Source organism: Homalodisca vitripennis, chromosome 1 (genome assembly GCF_021130785.1).
Source record: "Homalodisca vitripennis isolate AUS2020 chromosome 1, UT_GWSS_2.1, whole genome shotgun sequence".
NCBI classification, from domain to species: domain Eukaryota; kingdom Metazoa; phylum Arthropoda; class Insecta; order Hemiptera; family Cicadellidae; genus Homalodisca; species Homalodisca vitripennis.
Window position 1 is genome coordinate 220,298,297 of NC_060207.1, and position 20,847 is coordinate 220,319,143.

Genomic DNA, 20,847 nt, shown 5'->3' on the forward strand with positions numbered 1-20,847 from the left:
TTCATGAAGTTAACCAGACTTTAAAAGCAATCCTAAGATCGAGACGTGTCAAAGTTTGTTTAACTTTAATACTGTTTCTGTTTAACAGCTGTTAGATTATCGTTTGTCTGATCTTAATCACTTCCCTGGTGGAAACAATTATTAATAATTTTATCTGTGACTGTTTTGTTCCGGACTTGTACCAGGCCTTCAAACTTCCGTTGAGTTGTGTTTATAAATGGTTTTAAGGTGGTGTATATCACATCACACGAGTTCAGTTATTTCGATTTTAGTACTCGAATGTTTAGTGGAGAACTTTCTCTCTTTTTGAGGACATTAGCCAAATCAGACAGTAAACTACTTAACTCTCCCAAAATGTATAATGGTATTATCCATTAATAAGTGGAAGGAAGAGTAAATAAGACATAACCAATTCCTTAATAGTGAAAGAAGAATGACGAAATAAAATTTAGCTGGATGCTGAAATGTTGAATTAAGTTCATGTAATATATATATATATATATATATATATATATATATATATATAAAAGAAATTATGTATATATAAAACATATATATATATATATATATAGAACTAAATGATTTTTAAAGATTTATGAGAAAGTTCATAAACGATTTGTAAAGTAGACCTATATTATAAATTAGGACGTGTAAATTTCTAGTTCCCTAAAGATAATTTAATCCTGATTAGTATGGGTCCTTAAATCCTTAATATGGCCAGGTGATGGAGCCAAAATTGGACTGCTCAGAAGCAGAAGTCTCAATAATGGCAAAAGGACCAAAGCAATTAAAATAATGTAATGTTTTTCCCACCATAAGCTCCGTTTAAAAAAAATCCGCACAGTAGTTTTCTGGAGTATGTTTTAGGTGAACACGCTCAATTTAAAAGGGCATTTTATTAAATTAAACTGGACGCTATTGCTACTTGAATAAACACTATAGAAGCGGTGGAAAATTTTTGAAGAATTTATTACGTATTCCTTTCCGTAGAATGTAAGTTATTTTACCAATCAGTAAACTCTGTTTGTTTACTAAATTGTTTATTCTGTGCTTCTTCGTTGTCGACATCATTACCTACAAGACTAGAGTCGCTTTTTGGCGTACAAAAGTAGAGACTCTCGGAGGGCCAATGTTTACCACTTTTAATACCGATGTAGAAGTTGTAGAGATGAAATTTCACAACAAATTTCAACCCTCTAAGTTAACTGGTTGGATACTAATCTTGCGTACACACAGACAGAAATCGTCTTTCCCCATGAACCACGGGCGGGAGAGGCTTCGCTAAACGTTCAGACAATAAAGTATTAGACTCCCACAAAATTCATATTGGTATTATCTATAAATAAGTGTAAGGTGGAGTAAATAAAACATACTTATTTTCTCAATACTGTAAGAAGAATGGCGAAATGACATTATACGTACTGGACTTTTGGAAATATTGAATTAAACCCAAAAGAAATCTACATTATTTATAAATAGTTTTCAGAGAAATATTAAAGCGTATTACAGAAACCATGTTTCTGTTTCATTGGAAACAAATTATAACTATCCATTACAAATTTGTACAATGTACATGAAACGTGTTTTGGAAAAGAAGTGAAACCTCATCCAGAAGGATGATAGATTAGAAAAGGGGAGGAATTATTGTAGAGACGAGTATAGTGTTGAGTTAGAACCTACTTTCAGTGTTATCTGCTGAGAAAAGAACCTCCTAGTAGGCCATGAGTTCGTCGGTGAAGGTTTCACAGTAACAGTATGTCAATAGGGATGACTCAGTGGTGAGGTATGTGACGGTCAATTTTGAGGTAAGTTACGAAAATTAAAAATCAGATAATTTTGCAGAGTTTACATGTATGGACGAGACTTCCACGTGTAGACCCTCATCAGTTGCATCCTTGTTAAAAAATGTATTTGAAAATACCTACGTGTTTACATAAATATCACCTGCTCGAAGAAAATTCCACCCATAGAACATTTAAATTGCAAAAGTCTCAATGGAACATAGATGATAGCGCTATAAACAAGACCTAGAAACTGCCGTTTACTCAATGTTGTGTTTCCTCCTCATGTTACTCACCCCAATAAGTTGGCGTTTTGATCATAAACATTATCAGAGGAGATAAATAACATCTCACTAAGGACTTTGAAATAAAGGTGGCAAAACCAACGACGCAAAGACAACTTTTTTTACCCTTCAAATTGGTAAAATTTGAGTAAATAACTGAAAAACTGTACCTTCAGTTCAATGCTACGTTACATTCCACTTAGAAACAAAAACAATTATACCAGTCTCCTTATGTTATTAAGAACTTTAAAATATAGAGTTAATCTTGCGTATTTTTTTAATCTTTAATTCTAACCCATCTTAATTACTCATTAAAGATAAAGAGTGGTAAAAACTAATGGGAGGATGTGCCTTTTTGTACGTTCCAAAAATAAAATATCACTATTTCTGCAGCTCGTGTTTTAATGCATTATAAATACTATTTTTTTTATTTGGACAATACTTAATATTATGTTGTTTCTAATAATTTCTTTTGAAAACCCACTAATATTTAGAGATTCATAGACGGCTGAATGTTACATTTTGAAAATAATATACTGGTGACTATTCAAGGCTCATTGTTACTCTCGACATGGACACCATTTACGTTGTGTACACAGTGTAAGTAATGACACTAGTCATTACTTGGCTAAAGCATGCCACATTTCTAGGGCCAGTGTAGTAACGTTGGCATTAATGACTCTCTGACTGTGATGGCCGTCGTTGCTACAGTCGCTGGATCTCACTAATCTCTCACACGCTAAAACAAACATCACGTGGATGCGCACCAAGTATTGATGTTGTAATGTTGTGACTGTACTCATTCCTGTAATACAAATATTGTAAACTTTAAAACTCGCCCAAATATTGACATTAGGTATTGTATACAAACAACCGATCGAACGCAACCTAAGATCACATGAATGCAAACCTTTAAGGAAAAACAATTCCCTACTTTTGTGTATAGACTACTAATATACATATGTGTATATCTCAACATTTCATACTCTTAATATTCAAAAAATTTTATGTTTATTTTACAAGCAATAATTGTAAAAAAGTATTTTTTAACTATTTATATACATTGATGTTTTCTTTTTTTTATTAGAAATGAATCTATACTTCTTACTACTACTTATACATTAAATTAGATGAATTAAATGCCTTTATTAAAGGCGAAGTTAGGACTATAAAGTCCTAACCATCACTGTACTATATTATTGTTATTAGATGTACAGTAGTTGTGACAAGTTTTACTACATATACTGTACAAGCTGGGTAAATTAAAAACTAACATTTCTTCCATTTGAAAACCAAAATGCTTTTTAAATGACATTTTTGTTTTACACGAATTTATTTTTGGCTGATGATGTTGCTGAAATAATGAACATAAGTGAAACTACTTCTACAATACCTAGTTTACAATAAAATTGTTATCTTTTATAAGTTTGTATATTATTATAATTTGTTTGTAAACTGTACAATTATGATATAGATTAATGAAATTTAAATACTAACAGAAAATTATAGACTATATAACAAAGTGTTAGTCCGCCTTAATTTCATCATAACAAATTTCTGATAAGTATATAATCAATAATAAATTTAATAAATAATATAATTTTAATAATTGTATGGTATTAAGTTATGAGGAAGAAAATTTCAACGGTATAAGAAATAGCAAACGTATAAGTGTTTGTATTATGAAATTAAATTTAAAACATTTTATTGTGAAAATGTTGCAGCCAAATTGATTAATTCAGCTATTCTACATAATGTCCATTCATTATGTATAATATATAGTGATTTTACTCAAAGTGATTAATAATGCTCTATTTAATACTTCATCCACCCATTATACATATTATCTCACTGAATATGTTCAAAGTGATTAATCATGCTTAATTTATTACTTTATGCTACCATTACACATATAATCTCACTGAAGATGGTCAAAGTAATTAATTGTGCTTTATTTATTACTTTGTCGGTACTTGTTAATTATAAAGACGCATTGCTTTTTAAAGGATAAAATGACATTATACTATTAGTTTGGATAGTTAATAGGTGTCTGCATTGTTTGTACGGTAGTGGTTACGTGTTACTACAATTTACCTGTATGTGGTATCTTGAAGGATGGTTTTAATTTTCGCCGATCGCTCCACCGAAGCTCGCACTTCTGGCCTGGGGTATTTCCAATCAGTACTTTCCCATGCTCAGATCATGTTAGAAGATTTGAAACGGAAAATTCCGAACATAAATGCCACGGAACAAACCCCAACCTTCATTTCTGGCGTGAAGAAGAAAAAACATCCCGATATAGTTCCTTATCTCAAGCTCAGATCATGCCTTTAGCCACATGGTTTTAGTTATTATTTTTTAATAATTTATCACTTTGGCTATTCAATTTAGTCATTATGCATAATAACCATACATACCATATATACTCATAACGACTGATTAATCACACTGTGACAGAGACACATTTTCAGTCTTGACATGTAAATTTTCAGACACTGAAACAGAGAAACAAATTAGGTTGGTAGGTAAACATTGCCGGCGGAAAACAAACCAAGGCCCTTTTGTCTTGTGGGACCAAAGTGATTTGTGTGCGGTGCTCAGAGCTGGGGAAAGAGAATGTCTAATGTGAGATTCTTGTGATTGTGTGGATAAAAGAGGGTTTTACTTTCACCCAATGGAATTTCAACAACACACACTTTTTAAATACATAATGACAGTGAATATATGTATTATTGTGGTTTTGCGTTTTTGCACATTGTGTTACAGGTTGAATATTAAAGAAATAACTACAAAATAAATCAACACAAATTTCATTTGGTGAAACATTCAAGCAGAATGTATCTTGTACAAATTTTTGTTTGCTTTTATTTATTTTCTGGTTTTCAATGTGTTAAATGACAGTAAATACAAATTAATTTACTTTTTCGTGTTAGCATAAAAAAACTCAATAAATCACATAAACACGTTCCTCAAGCTCAAGCATTACGTCAAACCTAGGTTAAAAGCAGTATAAAAAGTTCGGCTGCGATAAAAATGTGACTGTAGAAAATTGAACGGTAAAAGGTATCTGTGGTAAGCTAGAAATCAAAACAGCGTATGTCGTAGTAGGCATGGAAGAAGCGTTCAGTTTTTAAGAAAAATCGCCAGAAATAAAGAAGAACTAAACAATGAATTACTTTTAATATATAAAGTAAGTTCAAATCAGTGTCGAGCATTGACATATTTGTGATCCAGGGTAATTCAAGGGGTTGCGAATATATCAAGTGGCTTCTATTACCTCCCAGGCAACACCTTAACTACACAGGCACAATATTTGATACACGAACGATCGTTATTTATATTCTTACCTAACCCAGTGCATTAAATCTTTCTGTCCTATAAGACCCTTTAATGCAGAACAGTTACGCCACTTCAGGGTCTATCAGTGAAAAGGGCAAATAAATACTTTTGGAATTAAAAAGTATATATAATATATGAAGTATGGTTAGGTCATACTAAGAAACCAATCTAACTAAATTTTAGTGGTACCTTATTACATTGTCCTAATAATGGAATAGTTTAATGCAGGAACAGAATTACAGTATGTATTTTTAAGGGGGTTCGGACAGCAAAGAATTGTATTTTTGCCAATTTCGTTCTTTTAACTATTTATATTCTACGTTTCTTTCTCTTTCATTTGATATATAACACGTATAGCTTCTATAGATATTTCATTGTTAAAAAACAATTATGGTTGCCTGTAAAGTCGGTTTTACGGGCGAAGATTTTACGTGACAACGTCTTTTTCTCGGTAGAATATTTATTGATATGAATATTATTAAATTGCACAATAGGAACAAGGAATTGAATGAAAATAAGAATTGCACAAATTTTAACTATAGAAATATATTTTGTTTACTAAAACATTGTACATAATTTGAAATTAATTAAAATTTGTTATTGTAAATGGTAAAGTTGAATAAAGCATTTACTAAAATTGGAATTTGAAATTCTTGCTAAACACAGTTAAATTCTAACTCCGCGCGTGGTGATTGGTCGGTTTAGTTCGTTTGTTTGGTCGCACTGTTATGACAGGTTAGAGGTTATAATTTGTTATTTTAAATGTTTGACTAGCAATACGCGCTGTTTCTTCTCAATCGACTGAATTACGATTGATTGCAGAGTGATTCAAACTAATAATTTACTTAACACTATCAACATTTGTCAATAGTATGACATAACCTATAAACTCAGTTTCTCAACTTTTGTGTCAATCTAACAATTAATCAATCAATCATAGTTTACGATAATGAAATACCAGTGTACAATTATTTACCTTTATTGTTGTAGTTGTTGTAAATGACGAATCTAAGCACTCCACATTTTCACGAATAAACATAGTTATCTGCTTTATCCCGTGCGGCGGACCCACAGTTATCTGCTTTATCCCGTGCGGATCCCGTGCGACGGACCCACTGGACGGGCATCGTAACGTTACCGGGCGTTACACTTTTTCATGAGTGACTCCGAGCCGCAACCTAATTTAAGACATTGTCACGTCAAAAAATATTTAATTGAAGTTCTGCACAACCATTTATTGACTACCTAGTGGTAGTCATAATGGTAGACATAATTAACGAAATTCTACACTTATGTACCTATTTATCAATAACTATAAGAGATATTAAGCTGAAATTTTTACCAAATCTTCATGTGTGTACTATAAAAAATCTGAGTAAGTTGCAAAGGTATTGCATGTTTGCAAAAAAATCATAATTTTATGTACAAATTAAAAAAATCTTTAAAAGTAAAAAAAATGTTATTTTCCTTTCTAATTATTGTTTTCTTTCCATTTATACTCAGTGAGCGCTACATAAGTTAATGAGTATATGTGCAAAATTTCATGATCATAGCTCTTACAGGGCCTAAGAAACAGGTACATGAACATTTGAAAACTAACATGGGGAACATAGGAGTGTCCGAACCCCTTAATAGGCTACTTTGAACATTATTTTAGGTAAATACATAAGTCTTAATGTAAAACACTTTGTTAATTAAATGTTGTTTTTTATCGCTGAGCAAATTTCCCTCTCATGCTTAAATAGAATAATAAACCCCACAACTCATGAATAGAATACAAAAGTGGTAAAGTAAAACAGTTCAAATAACAACGCACTCGGCTTGTGTCCAAAGCTGAGCTATCCCAGCTTTGTTATAACATCCTCCCGTTGAACAAGTAAAATGTTACTTTATACGATGAAATTTCAAATTATGAAGTCCAAACTGTTTAATTTTGCTCATTACTTTAGAACATTAATGTTAAATGCATCAATGTCAGTGTTGGTATTGAGAGCATCCATTTATTATTTAGAAGATTTTTTACCATATTTTTGATTGGTAAATGTATTATTGCGTAGTAATCTAATTACACTTCCAAATAAAGAATGCCATAATACCACTGTTTTATATTTAAAGTACATATTTGGTCTAGTTTCCCTAAAACAGCAACCAAACAGAGTTTAGAGTATAAAAATCGTGAGGAATAAACTTGCAAAATATTATGTTATATGTTTGTCAAATTCTAATAAATAATATAACATCTAAATTGGTATTTACTTTTTAAATAAAAATAAACCAAACTGTTATCTAAATTACATTAATATGATTTAAAAAAACCTGTAAAATGTTACATTTAATCCATCATTGATTACTGTATTTTTGTAATATCATTTCCAAAACATATTATAAGTATATTAACCCTGCATATTATTTCATTTAATTTTTAACTGATACATTAAATCATAATGAGCATCACATAACTTTATAATGCTGTAACTTTACCAATTAAAGGGGATGTCTTCTCATATTTTAACAAAACAGATGTTATTTGAAGCGGTAATTGACTTACACCTTTTTTGTAAGTGTTTTTCCTTCCAATGTTTTAATAACACTTTTAACCACAAAATTCAATTCCAAATCAATGCATTTGATTATATGATGTTCCATAAGAAATTTAATAAATATTTTTATCATAAAAATAGTACAATACTTTTTTGGAACCAAACAAACTTTATTGAATTTTCTAGATCCACGATTTACTAAATTTACAATATTGTTAGATGTAATTTTCACCAATAAATTACACCTTTTAGTGATTACATTCAATGATTATTTTATGATAAAAATAACGACTTCACTTAATTTTACAACATATGATAATTAAACCCGTTTTGTTATATCAATTTCAATACAAAAACCAAAAAACATATATTTATTGTCTCCAGGTTTACAAAAGCTATAAATTATAAACAATAATAACTAAAACGTACCTGCTGGACATTTCGCGGCAGAGCTATAAGACTTTATAGCGGTAGTTAACTTCAGCTGCAGCCTCACAGTACAATTCTAGCGTCTTGATGATACTACTTTTAACCTATTTTTAAAATAAGACTCCAAAGGTACTTTAAAGCCATTTAATAAATTTATTAAAGCATGCATTTAGTATCAAACATGATAATTTACTATAAACATTTCTTTTACCAGTAAAATATTCTTCGCAGTTTGTCATCTGTTCTATTCCTGGTGGGGACAGGAAACTTGACGTGAGGCACGTAGTCCGGGTGGGTACAGAAACCGTCAACACAATGGTAGTAGCCACAACACGGCAGCTCGGGCAGTCTGCACTGAACAATTCATCAATAATTACTCATTAACTCATAAATGTAGAGTCTAAAGATATGAGTAAGGTTGTCTGTAAAGACCTTTTGGCTTTGGTAGAGCATTGGAAAGACTCGAGAGACTAGGAAACTTTCCTTTCTGTTTGTCTGTCTATTTGTCCACACGATATTTCAAAACTAATTAAGATAGAGATTTGAAATTTGGCATGAAGTTTAATTTCTATAGGACAACATAAAGTTCGATGATAATACATGGAATCGGCAGAGCGTTAGCAAAAGAGGATATCTCAAAGGCGAGCTAGTATAGACTGGACATTTTAGATTAAATTCCATTTCTCATATACGAAGTGTACGTCGATCATATTGTATTTCTAAGGACAAAAGAATAGCCCATTCATTTCTAGCCCCACACTAGAACTTCAGAGACGATTATTGAACGATACTTTTTAACACGATGTAAAAAAGTACAGGAAATCTATTAAAAGATTTTAGAACATTTCATAGTTTAATAATTTATTCCTGAATAAGAAACTTAACAATATTGCTTAATTGATTTTGGTGTTTTAAACTCATATGTTTTAACATAGGACTGTCAAAATAAAAGAGATGTTTGAAAATGGGAAAGAATCGTTGACATAGGGAAGTAATTTTTGGGAGAGGGAAAGTCAGCTGACCTAGCTACGAAGGAAGCGATAACTTTCGCAGATGTCAGCTGCATTGAAAAGTATAACATTAATATACGGGGCGATGAAAAAAATTGCTGATATTAATTGAGCTTTAGGTAACCATATAAAAATCTTTAAAGTGGCAACTTTAAGTCTCTTTGTATTATTACATAAAAGTGGCATATTAATTGTGTGTTAAACAATCGGTGTAAAGTGTGTTAAGTTTGGAAAATTATGGAATGAGAAAAAATATCGTTTCGTAATTTTAACCCATTCGATGCCATCCCCATCCGACCTCCGCCAAAACTATCGCGACTCACAACCGATTTCTGTCTTATAGGATATCTTTCTATCGATTTCACGAAAATCAGGCTCTTAGGGAAAGTCGCTCTCGGCTGCTGGACCATTTCCCACGTCTATTAGAGATATTTAGGTATTTGGATTTAAACATAAACTAATCTTAATAATGCATGCGGCCATTGGTGAAGTTCGAAATTTACCTTTAAGTCGTTGGCCCTAGCTTCTTAGTCCTAATTTCTCCTGGTGAATTTTTTTACATTTTTATTGCCATGAAGAGCTGTTTAAAGCAAGACTCCTGTTTAGTCAATGATTTATGTTGTATTTGAAGGGAGAAATGTATCTACAGATAACATAAAAAGCCAGATGGTGTGTTTATATACTGCAAAATCGCTCTCGGCTCCTATACTATAAAAGCCATCTGACGATGTGTACATTCTATAGAGTGTATTGACACTCTACACATATAAGTATGGCTCTATTTCTATATGATATGGAAAACACATAGTAGCAAAGTTCTGTTTTCATCACTACTACAAACGGTTCCCAAAACATTCAGGCATACGGACACGATCATTCGATAATCCTTTGTTAGTGGTTTCACTAAAGATCATCTTGTTGGTGCAATAATATAGACTTAAGTATTGGTGATCAATAACTGTCATCAGTTATACAGTACAGACTCCAAATGCAAATAAAAATTATTATAGTAGACAAATACAGAATATAAATATATTTTTAAACGTAACATGTTTATATAAAAACTACTTACGGGCAATGTCCAAAAAACGCATACTGGACCAAAGTATATCTGGCAGTTGCTGAAATAAACAAACAAAACTAAGAGTAGTTGAAGCCTCATAGCTTGCATAATAGTTGTGGTAAAACTGATCTCCTTACTCGTAATTTAAGATAATAAATGTCATCCGCACTATTTCATCTGGTAGTTACAATTGCGCGGTTCTGGTTTATGAACTGTTACAATAGGCTATAAATTTGTTATCTTTAAAAGTGAATATTATCTGTGTTCTATTTATGGTTATTTGCACGTATTGCAATTGACACGAGTATGGCATCTTCTTAGTTAATAATAAATACCACGTATATAAAAATATGTTATTCCCTATTTGATTCAGCATGCAACTGGAAATCTGGTAACAAGCAAACAATAAATCATTCTTTAAATCCGTTAAAAACTATTTAGGCAAAAATACAAAGTTCGGAGACGAATTCTGAAGACATTTTAAAAAGTTGGGGCACATTTAAAATTGGCCCTAGCTATTACACCCAGGTATCGAAGTAGTAATTAAAAGTTTGAAAGCTTTCTGTGAAGCATATAGGAAACAAAGTTGCGTATGTTTGGGCGAATATTAACAAGTTGACTTCCAAGACTATTAGTCAAGAAAAGTACATGACGTATGCCTTAATTAAGAACTATATAGTATAATACTGTTTCGGACATTTGCCATAGTTATATGTTACAAAATGTATAACACGGCGTTCCGAGGGCTAAAATTTACCCTCCTAGTCAGGTGTGAAACAATTAATTCCCCTTAAGATACTATTTTTTCGGATGTGTGCGTTGTATTCTATTTTTTCAGGTAATGTGTTCTATTGTTTTTAATCTTTTACTTTACTATTCGATCATTATAATACATTTATTGCATATAATGTATATATTTTAAAAGGATCCACGCCATGCATGTAACTCAACTCATGTCAACGAGAGTGACAGATGATTGACTGATTGATTGCTTATATTAAAATGTAATCGGCGTCGTCTGCTACATTGGAAAGGGGTTGCTCATTTATTCTAGCAAAACTGTTCAAAGTCATACAGTTAGTTATCGTAAGAGGTTGTCTGGAATTTCTCACCTTGCCGTGGATGTAAATGTCTTCTCTCCCTGAACCGTTGACAAATGGCTGCAGACATTGTGTTAGCTGGCAGAACTTGATTTGGCACAGTCCTTTATCTTCATATCTAAAGCAAAAGTCAATAATATACAGGTACACATCAGTCTGTTCTGAGTTTGTAAATGTTTTGTTCTGAATTCATGATTATTGTATTGATGTAAAATATAATGACAAATCAATATTAAAGAATTAAAAGGGTAAGAATTGAAAATAAAGATCAATGTAAATAGTTAAAGTAATGCAATATTTTAGATATAAAATGAGCTATTGTAGAATATCCACAGATTTTATGTATTTTAAGTAATTGGTTTCCACAATTAGCACATTAAAGATACATTACTGCTACTCAGCACAGGTTAGCGATTTTTACAAAAGACGTAATGCTAAATGGCGATAATCCGTTGTTCATTATCTAATTTTTACCAAGTATTTTTTATTTGCAATAAAATTTTATAGTAAATTATGTTTATTAATATAAAAATTACAGGTTTTCTATAAGATTATTTACAATACTCGCCAGTCAATATCAAGAAACATATCATATTAATAATACTGACTTCAAGTGAGAAATAAATGTACAAAGTTTCAACTTTTTAGTTTAATTTATTTTGTGTAAGAATATTGTATTATTATCGATCATCCCTGCTTGGTTAAATGCTTAATCAAAGGTTTGTCTCACTCACATCCGAAAATGATAGGAACTAATTAGGATAATTCATAAAGAAATATGTTGTGGCTACAATTATTACATCGGTACACAACACATCTTCCCTGGTGATATTATTACTACTATATTTCCTACACAATAATCGTTTTTCCTGTAGGATGTCCCTAAAACCTTCACGCGCATAACAAGTAAAACGATTACAAAAACAGAATGTTAGGAGATCTCCACTCTGCTGCCATCTCGCCTGGAGAGATTAGCCAAACACAGGCCCAGCTTATGAAGGATAAAGCCACTCCTGGCTATGACTGGGCGATGAGTGAATATTCAAAGAAAGAACCTCACTTTGTCCTGTTATATCGTGTTACGTTATTACATTTATGATTTTGAATTGTTTGATATTAATGACTATTGCTACCTGTTTTCAGATTTAAAGTTTTACTTTAAGTTCTAAGTTACCAACATAATTATGTTTGACATGTAAATGTCAAATCAAAAAACATTCATTAATTTAGTAAAATTCAAAATAAAATCGAAAACTGCCTTTAAAGATGCTTTTTACGTTTAAAATAAAACATTGCATGTACAAGAGAGATGCTATACTAATACATTAGTTTTCACTAATTTAGTAGCCCTCCTAAAATCATGACTAACCAAAACGAATTAGATTTATTAGTTAGGCCGATTATTGGCATGGTCTAAATTCCAAAACTTCAGCTTTTATGTCTGAGTTAAATACTCTGTCTGTCACCGGACTATCTTTTATTGATACTTTCGGCTTAAATTGGGCTCAAATCGCACGAAACAATCGTAGATATAAAATTTTCCTTATTTATAATCTGCCTTGTTGGCAAAGTGCATAATCACCATTCCATCGGATTTATTTTCTTACCACAAATAAAAATTTTCTGACATACTCAAAAGTTCTTCTATTAAAATTTTTTACCTAAATTATTAACCTTAAAAATTGAGAATTCAAAAATAATCAAATCAGTGGTTTTATAATCATTAATTTAGTTTAATTATACCATATAGTTTATTTTTTTAATTCATCAGAAAATTCTAAATTACAGTTACTAACAAAGATCGGCTTATAGATGCCGTACAATGTTGCTCTATTTGCTCATTAGGAAATCCAGCGTCTTTGTCTGATCAGTTCTCAAAGCTTCGTCTATAATTTCATTATCGGTTTACATGCGAGTTCGTATTAAATAACGGGGTATTCTCTTCCAGCATTATTAGACTAATTTTACTCGGTTTGAAATAACCTCTAAACGTTCTTGACCGGTCAATTCCAGGATCTCCATTTTTTTGAACTACTTTCTAATGTTTAATGCGCATGGGCAATGGCCCGGCCTGAAACTTGAAAGCTAATAATTTTTTGGGCTCACCTAGTCGAAAAGGAATATGAGAGTATTTTAAAACCTTCATGACATTTTGTTGAGGAATTTCTAATTAAACATTTAATGCCATTCAACACGGTCAGTTTTCCATCACGTATAAACCGTGTCCTAATCTTCCTACACATCCATTCCCAGGAATATTACTAATCGGATCTAACAAATGTTATGTTTATACTAGTTGGTATTTTTGGGATGTTACGTCAAAGTAACGAACCAACTAACAACAATGGATTGATGATAACCATCCGGCGAAGACACGCGTTTTACTGCTACTATTATAAACTTTTTTAATTTTGATTTCTCCGGGTGCTTGCAACAGAGACAGGTTAATAAGTTTTGATCTTTGTCTCACAGAGAGAGTCTTGTTATCTACTTACACAAATAGATATTTTTAGATGGGTTTATTTAATTAGTTAACATATAGAAAAAATAGGATCGGACCGAGTATAGGTCCTTGTAGGACACCGCGCTTCATTAACATTCTTAGAGACATATTGTGCTGGATTTAGACGGTCTGATATGTGTCAATACATTTTACTACATATTTAAACTCAGAGAAATTTAAAACCGACAGAATTGTTCAAGTTTTACATAATTTCAGAATAAAGTACATTGAAAACAATGAAATTCTTTGTGCGAAGTGCTTTGACACCAAGATAAGTCAATATTGTCTATAAAATGTATCCCGCCACAGACAGACTCAACTCAGTATCACTGACACCGGCCCAAAGTGAGATGGTTAAACAGAGTGTACCAAGACAAAGTGAATATTCTCTCACAACTCATGCATAGCCAGTATTAGTTCTACCCTTCATACGTTGAGCCTGTGTTTCGCTATACTCTCTCCAGATGAGATGACAGTAGAGGTGACAGTAGAGGTGACAGCTCCTAACATTGGGTTCTTTTAGTCGTGTTGTACTTGTTTACAAAAGTCATTTTTGACGTAAATATGGACCTTGTTGTTTGTGCTTTGTCGTAGAACTTGTCACTTTTATGCTGTTGACATAAAAAGTTACCGCCACTTATAATAAAGACTCTTTTCTTGGGTGGTCAAAAGAATTTCGGAACACTCAGCATATTAATCTTTTACACCTACATAAAGGGAGTAGATGCTTTGTAAATAAGTAATACACTTATAAGTAATAACACTTCATACAATATTCATGTATTGAAAACAGGATTTCATCGGGTTTTGGAGAGCCATTCATTATTATAATTCGGTTTTACTGGCAACAGCGTGAACATACCAGTAAATTACAAGGTCCCTGAGTTAACCCCTCTATCATAATTTCTAGATTCAAGTTCTACTTGATACCGATATGTCAATTTATACAGGATTTTTTTACCCAAAAAGTGAAATCTTTATTTCAAAACTATTGCCACGTACGAAACGTGTGTTCTTCGGTCCTACAACCATAGACTGATTGATGTGATATTTTCCATAATTACTCCATGTTATTAAGGCGACCCTCGCGTAGTCAGAAGATTATAAGAATACTTCCTGAATCATCTCTAAAACACAATAATGCCTTAATTATAGCCACCATGTCTGTCAGTAATTTTGCTTTAAGGACGTGTGTGTTTGTGTGTGTGTGTGTGTGTGTGTGTGTGTGTGTGTGTGTGTGTGTGTGTGTGTGTGTGTGTGTGTGTGGTGTTTATTATTAAATTCGTTATTACAATGTTCTTTAATAGAGCATGTTGTGTTATTCAACAAAATTAAAATTTAGTTTTTTTTTTTTAAGTTTTATACTCTACAACTGATATATATTCAGGCGTATCAGGACTAAATTTGCACCCTGTATATATGTGGATGTATGTGTTTCCTTCGTGTACAGCTTATTTAAATAACATGCTATGTTACTTAGCAAAAATAAAATTATGCAGTTTGAACTTGAATACGCTAAAACTGATCAGTTAGTTATTTACATGTCACAAACCTCATTTAGTAGGTATTGTAATAGTAATTGTCTCCTTGTTTCTGAAATGTAACACAATTTACTATTATTATTTTGCTACATGTGCAAGATAATGTTCCTCATTGGATTCTAAATACTGTTCTTAGAATATTTAAAATGTACACAGTTAAAATAAAGTACCAACCGTAAACTAGAAAGAAAATAAGTTTAGACACAATACATTACTGGGCATTAAAATTTAATTTTCTAAAGTTCTATTATTTATCCAAAATATCCTAGTTCATATTTATATAATTACATTTTTTATGGAATCTGAATGACACCATCTAGATTTGAGGAAGATTTGTCAAAAACCAAAACTGTTTTTGTCAGATAAAGCGTGCCTTCTTAATGTTTGAGTATTTTTTATAATTACGGCCTGTAAGACCAGTTTGTGATTGCATATGAAATGCAAATCACTTAACTAGGGGAATATCGGCACACACAGTCTACCAGCATCATGATATTTTGCTGCGAAATATTTCGTGATGTTTCTAATGATCGAATCGTCCCACTCAAACATGTCGCCCTGTCAATAGCTTTTACAGCAGCAAAACCCAGCTGATTTGCCTTCTGACAGTTCAGATTAAAGGTGTCATAACCAAAATCAGTTAACACTTTGATCCCTCGTGCTTTATAAACAGTGCTACTGTAATCATTACAGCAGCAAAACCCAGCTGATTTACCTTCTGACAGTTCAGATTAAAGGTGTCACAACCAAAATCAGTTAACACTTTGATCCCTCGTGCTTTATAAACAGTGCCATTGCAATCATTTGTATCACGTCACGATCGTTATCAAATTTAAAAGACAGAGTCGTTTACTAATCCACGGCAAAAAAAAAACGTGAAATAAATTCAATTTTTGCAGCCTCTCGAGTCTTAATATAAATTTTAAAATATATTTTCCAGTTCTATATAACAAGTAAAACAGGTATAGTACACTACAACTAAAGGCTCTGGGTTGAAATTGCTACATAAAAACATTGCAGTTTACAACTTGCCTAGATAAAGGACGTATTTTCGAAGGACGTATTTCAAAGAAACAAACAAGTTTTTTTAATGAATATTGATTGAAGTTATATACGTTATTTCGTACGGATAATTTCAGTTGCTTTAAGAAATGTATGTTTGGTGGTGTTGATTGAAATGACTCATAGTTGATCCTGTACATTGTCATCGCCGGTATTGATGACATTTCCTTATTTTGCTAGTACTCCATTACTGACTTTGGTGATATAAAAGGTAATATTGTATGACCAATGGATTGATTAGCAAGATATTACCTTCTGTCAAATTTCCATTGGGTTACCACATCATTAAGTTGGAGTTTACTTTACTTCAACAAAATTACTATTGGTTTATAATATGAGCAGTTACTAGTAACACTTAATACATTTGCAATTAAATCTCTACGATTATCAATTTATTAGGGTAGCAACAAAATATATAGCTGCTGTTAATGGCCTTATTGGGGTTTCTCAGTTCGGGTGACATGTTCACCAATTATGGTGTCGTGTCAGCCAATTCTGTAACTAAATCATGGACAATATCAAATCTGGTTTCTAACTGATCATGGCAGATTTTGAGGTTAACTAAACCACTGACAATATCAAATCTGGTTTCTAACTGCTCATGGCAGATTTTGATGTTAACTAAACTACTGACAATATCAAATTTGGTTTCTAACTGCTCGTGGCAGATTTTACGTGCTTTAAAATAGATAACTTGAGGAACTTGAAATACTTGGACTCAGTGCTTGATAACGCTAGCAAGCACATTACCTGCCTATGCAGGTGTGAAGAGGAAAGAAGAGAATTAAATACAGTCACATGTAACCATCAATGAACTCATTATCAGAAATATGGTCTCCGACAGCAGTCTTGGATTAAGCCTTCTTACATGAGGTAGGTTTTCAAAAGAAAGAATGGAAAAATTGAAAAACCTCATTGGTAGTGATTGTGGTAGGAATTTTACGTGAACTTAATTAAGCATCCAGTGCCATCAGATACTTTGTTGATATCAATAAATCTCTTTCAAAATTGCAAAGCCTACTAAATTGCATGTGAAGCCGCGGGTAACTGCTAGTAATGTATAAAACAGTCTTGAAAGAATATTGAATGCTGAGCATGAGTATTTCTATTCTGAACACTAACATTCACTTTCATGGCATAAAATACAATTTTACTTCTAGAGTAATTCTGTGAATAGAATGTACAATCAGTAACTCAGCAGGGTTACTACCTGATATTACAGAGTACACTCAGCTACAGATAGCGGATAGTAGGCTCTGTGACGATGCTGTCGACATTACGGGTCGGGCTATCCGGTGCTTACCGTTCATCGTAAACTTTTATGAAACATGGTTTTAGAGATTTAGTTTGAGCGCCTCGGCAGCTAAGGTAGGTCGTCACTAGTCTTAACGGCTACTTTTATATTATGTTGTAATATATTTGGTACTGGTCTCATTTCTAGACGTTTTACTCCTCTTATACAGTTTAATACCACCTTAAACTTTACTTCTGAGTGTCCCACTTACACTAATATATACTTATCCAAAGTAACTCCCAATTTACGGACAAACTAAGTATGGATAAGTTTACCCAACATGTTAAATAAATCTTATAACATTTGTTGTGAGTGTCTTCGAAACAAAAAACTCGGTACCTCCTGAATTAAAAGTCAAAGTCGATTCTTTCAACGAGGATGTTTTTAGAACTTTAGTTCTGTCATAGTTCCTAGAATTCCCAACCTCACCGTAAACCATAGGCTACACATTACCATACGTTCACTTCATTCTTACCGTGAATGCCATGGGACAGTTCAGTAACATGTAATATTGTAAATACGTACAAAAGTCATGTGTGATTATAACATTAACGTGTACTATTAACAGAGATATATGGTAGAAATTAATATCCCAGATTTTTCATACGATTCCTAACTCATTTTAGTTATACTAAGCAGTTCCCTGTCTTCAGTACTTTAACAATAGGTAATATATGAAATTTATTCTGTAATTTTTTAATATTTTTTTAAGATGGATAGATGGAATGTACTTATGAAATATAATGTGTTATCTGTTAAAGTACCAAACTTATTACCCTCAATTTTAGTTATAGCGTAGAGATTACCAATTTTCATGGCACAAAATGATGATCTGTGTAAATCGAAGAGGGAGAGTGAGGGTGAGAGATTACCGCGTGGTGGACACAGGGAGGGCTAAGTGACTACGTCATCAGCGCCTATACATCGTAAACTCTAGCACTACAGCGGTATGAGCGCAGCCTGACCGTACATAGGGGTGCACTAATTTTGTAATACGTATATGCAACTTTTATTATTGGCTACTTTTAACTTATTACTCATATTAAAAGGTATTGAAGTTTTTAAAATAATTGTAATGTATTACAATTACATTTACTTACTTTATATATTTTCAACACTATCACACTCGTTCCCAAAATTCCCTTACTTTTAAAAGCCGTTTTTCATACTTACGGTTCAAATTATAACTACATTAAATATTTTAACCGTATTAGTAATACTATAACTATAGAATTTGCTTTTTTATAAATAGACCTATAATATATTTTTTGTATTTCTTATTTTTATGGGTTTTAGTCATACATGTGTATCAGTTATTTCTCTGTTTGGTATATTTCAAAAATTTAACATAAATTAAAAGCCAATAACATTGTCTTTATAGCTTTATTGTGAGGTCACAAAATCCTCTTAATATTTTATCGTAATTTGTATTATTTTACTCTTTTAACAACTGATCAACTGAGTCATACATCAATAAAAATGTTTCGTCCATTTCTCCATACTTAGAAGTTCTCTCTATTTAGAAGTGAGCCTTTGGTAGAAGAACAGTGATTTTTTGTAATATTTAAAACCATTAAATGTTATACCAAAAATTACTTTTGCTGCTGTTCCCGAAAGTCTTTTATTCCATATTAATATTTATGATTTTTCAGGATTTGAAACATTACAATGACAGGAGTCTTGTACACGCGAAGAATGTTATTGGCGTCTTAGGTCGCGTTGTGCATATTATAATATGTTTAAATCGATTTTGTGTTTGTAAATACTTTTCATGTTCATTCTACAGCACTTTAAGATAACTTCCCTGAATTAAAAAAATATGGAAAATATTTTTTATCACTCCACGTTAAAGTACTGGGATTAAAGTATGCAGATTAGACCATTGGTAATGTGTGTGTGTGTGTTTTTTTTTTTAGGGGTTGTGAAAAAATGCATTTCCGCATGCCAGGCTTAGGCGTTTTGCCTGGGTATGTCGGACTCGAACATTGGCTGGTGACTGTAGCCAATGCTAATACCGACTATAACTTCCCCTATACTCCAGTCTCTGAATCCCTGTGGAAACCGCCGTTAGGCATTACATCGCAGGGAGAGAATCTAGCATTTCTGCTCTTTCATCAGGTGGTTGAAGTCATTTCTTCTCGTCTAGTTATTGCGGAGTTTGTACCTCTGTCTTTCAATAGACCTTAGTTCTTTCAGCACCTCCATGGCGAATGTGCTGGTGGCGTCCCATGTAGCTTTCGATGACAGCATAGCTTCTACTAGTGTTTCTGGATGCAGTGTCCGGTTAAGAATAGTTTCCAGGTTGTCACGCTGCAAACTGAATCTAGGGCACATAAAGAATACGTGTTCTGCATCTTCGGAGACTCCAGGACAGGACGGACACTCCGGCGAATTATCGTGCTTAAAGCGATAGAGATTATGCTCGGAAGCAACCGTGTCCTGATAGTATTTGTGTCATATAGTAATTGACCTCTCCGTGACTTCTATTCAGCCAGGCATCCAGTTGTCGTATTAGGCGGTACGTCCACCTACCTTTCTCCGCGGCATCCCACTGCGCTTGCCAACGGCGTATACTATACTGCCGTTCTTCGGTCCTAAGTTCATCAATACTCGACGCAGATGATTTTCGTCGTTGATAGAGGGCTCGCCTTTCTTGGACTAGCACTCGGACAGGCAGCATTCCGGCAATAACGCACGCCCGCCCGCCGCTTCTTCTGATACTGTGCGGAAGGCACTGCACACTCTCAAGGCGCTTAGTCGATAGATGGATGCGACTTTTCTTCTTGTCTCTTGGACTTCAAGGGCATCCGCCCAGATGTGTGAGTGTGTGTGCGTGCGTGCGTGCGTGCGTGCGTGCGTGTGTGTGTGTGTGTGTGTGTGTGTGTGTGTGTGTGTGTGTGT

At 32.9% G+C, this 20,847-nt stretch overlaps 1 protein-coding gene across 1 annotated transcript in view; it reads right to left on the bottom strand.

The window, feature by feature from the left end:
• The window catches only part of LOC124354902, a 66,891-nt gene extending 46,265 nt beyond the window's left edge, over positions 1-20,626 (bottom strand). The window contains exons 1-4 of the mRNA XM_046805703.1: positions 20,469-20,626; positions 20,111-20,269; positions 11,559-11,664; positions 8,585-8,727 (exon numbers count right to left, since the gene is read on the bottom strand). Coding sequence (XP_046661659.1) covers positions 8,585-8,727; positions 11,559-11,664; positions 20,111-20,269; positions 20,469-20,626 — 566 coding nt within the window. The remainder of the gene's footprint in view (positions 1-8,584; positions 8,728-11,558; positions 11,665-20,110; positions 20,270-20,468) is intronic.
• Positions 20,627-20,847: the final 221 nt, after the last annotated feature.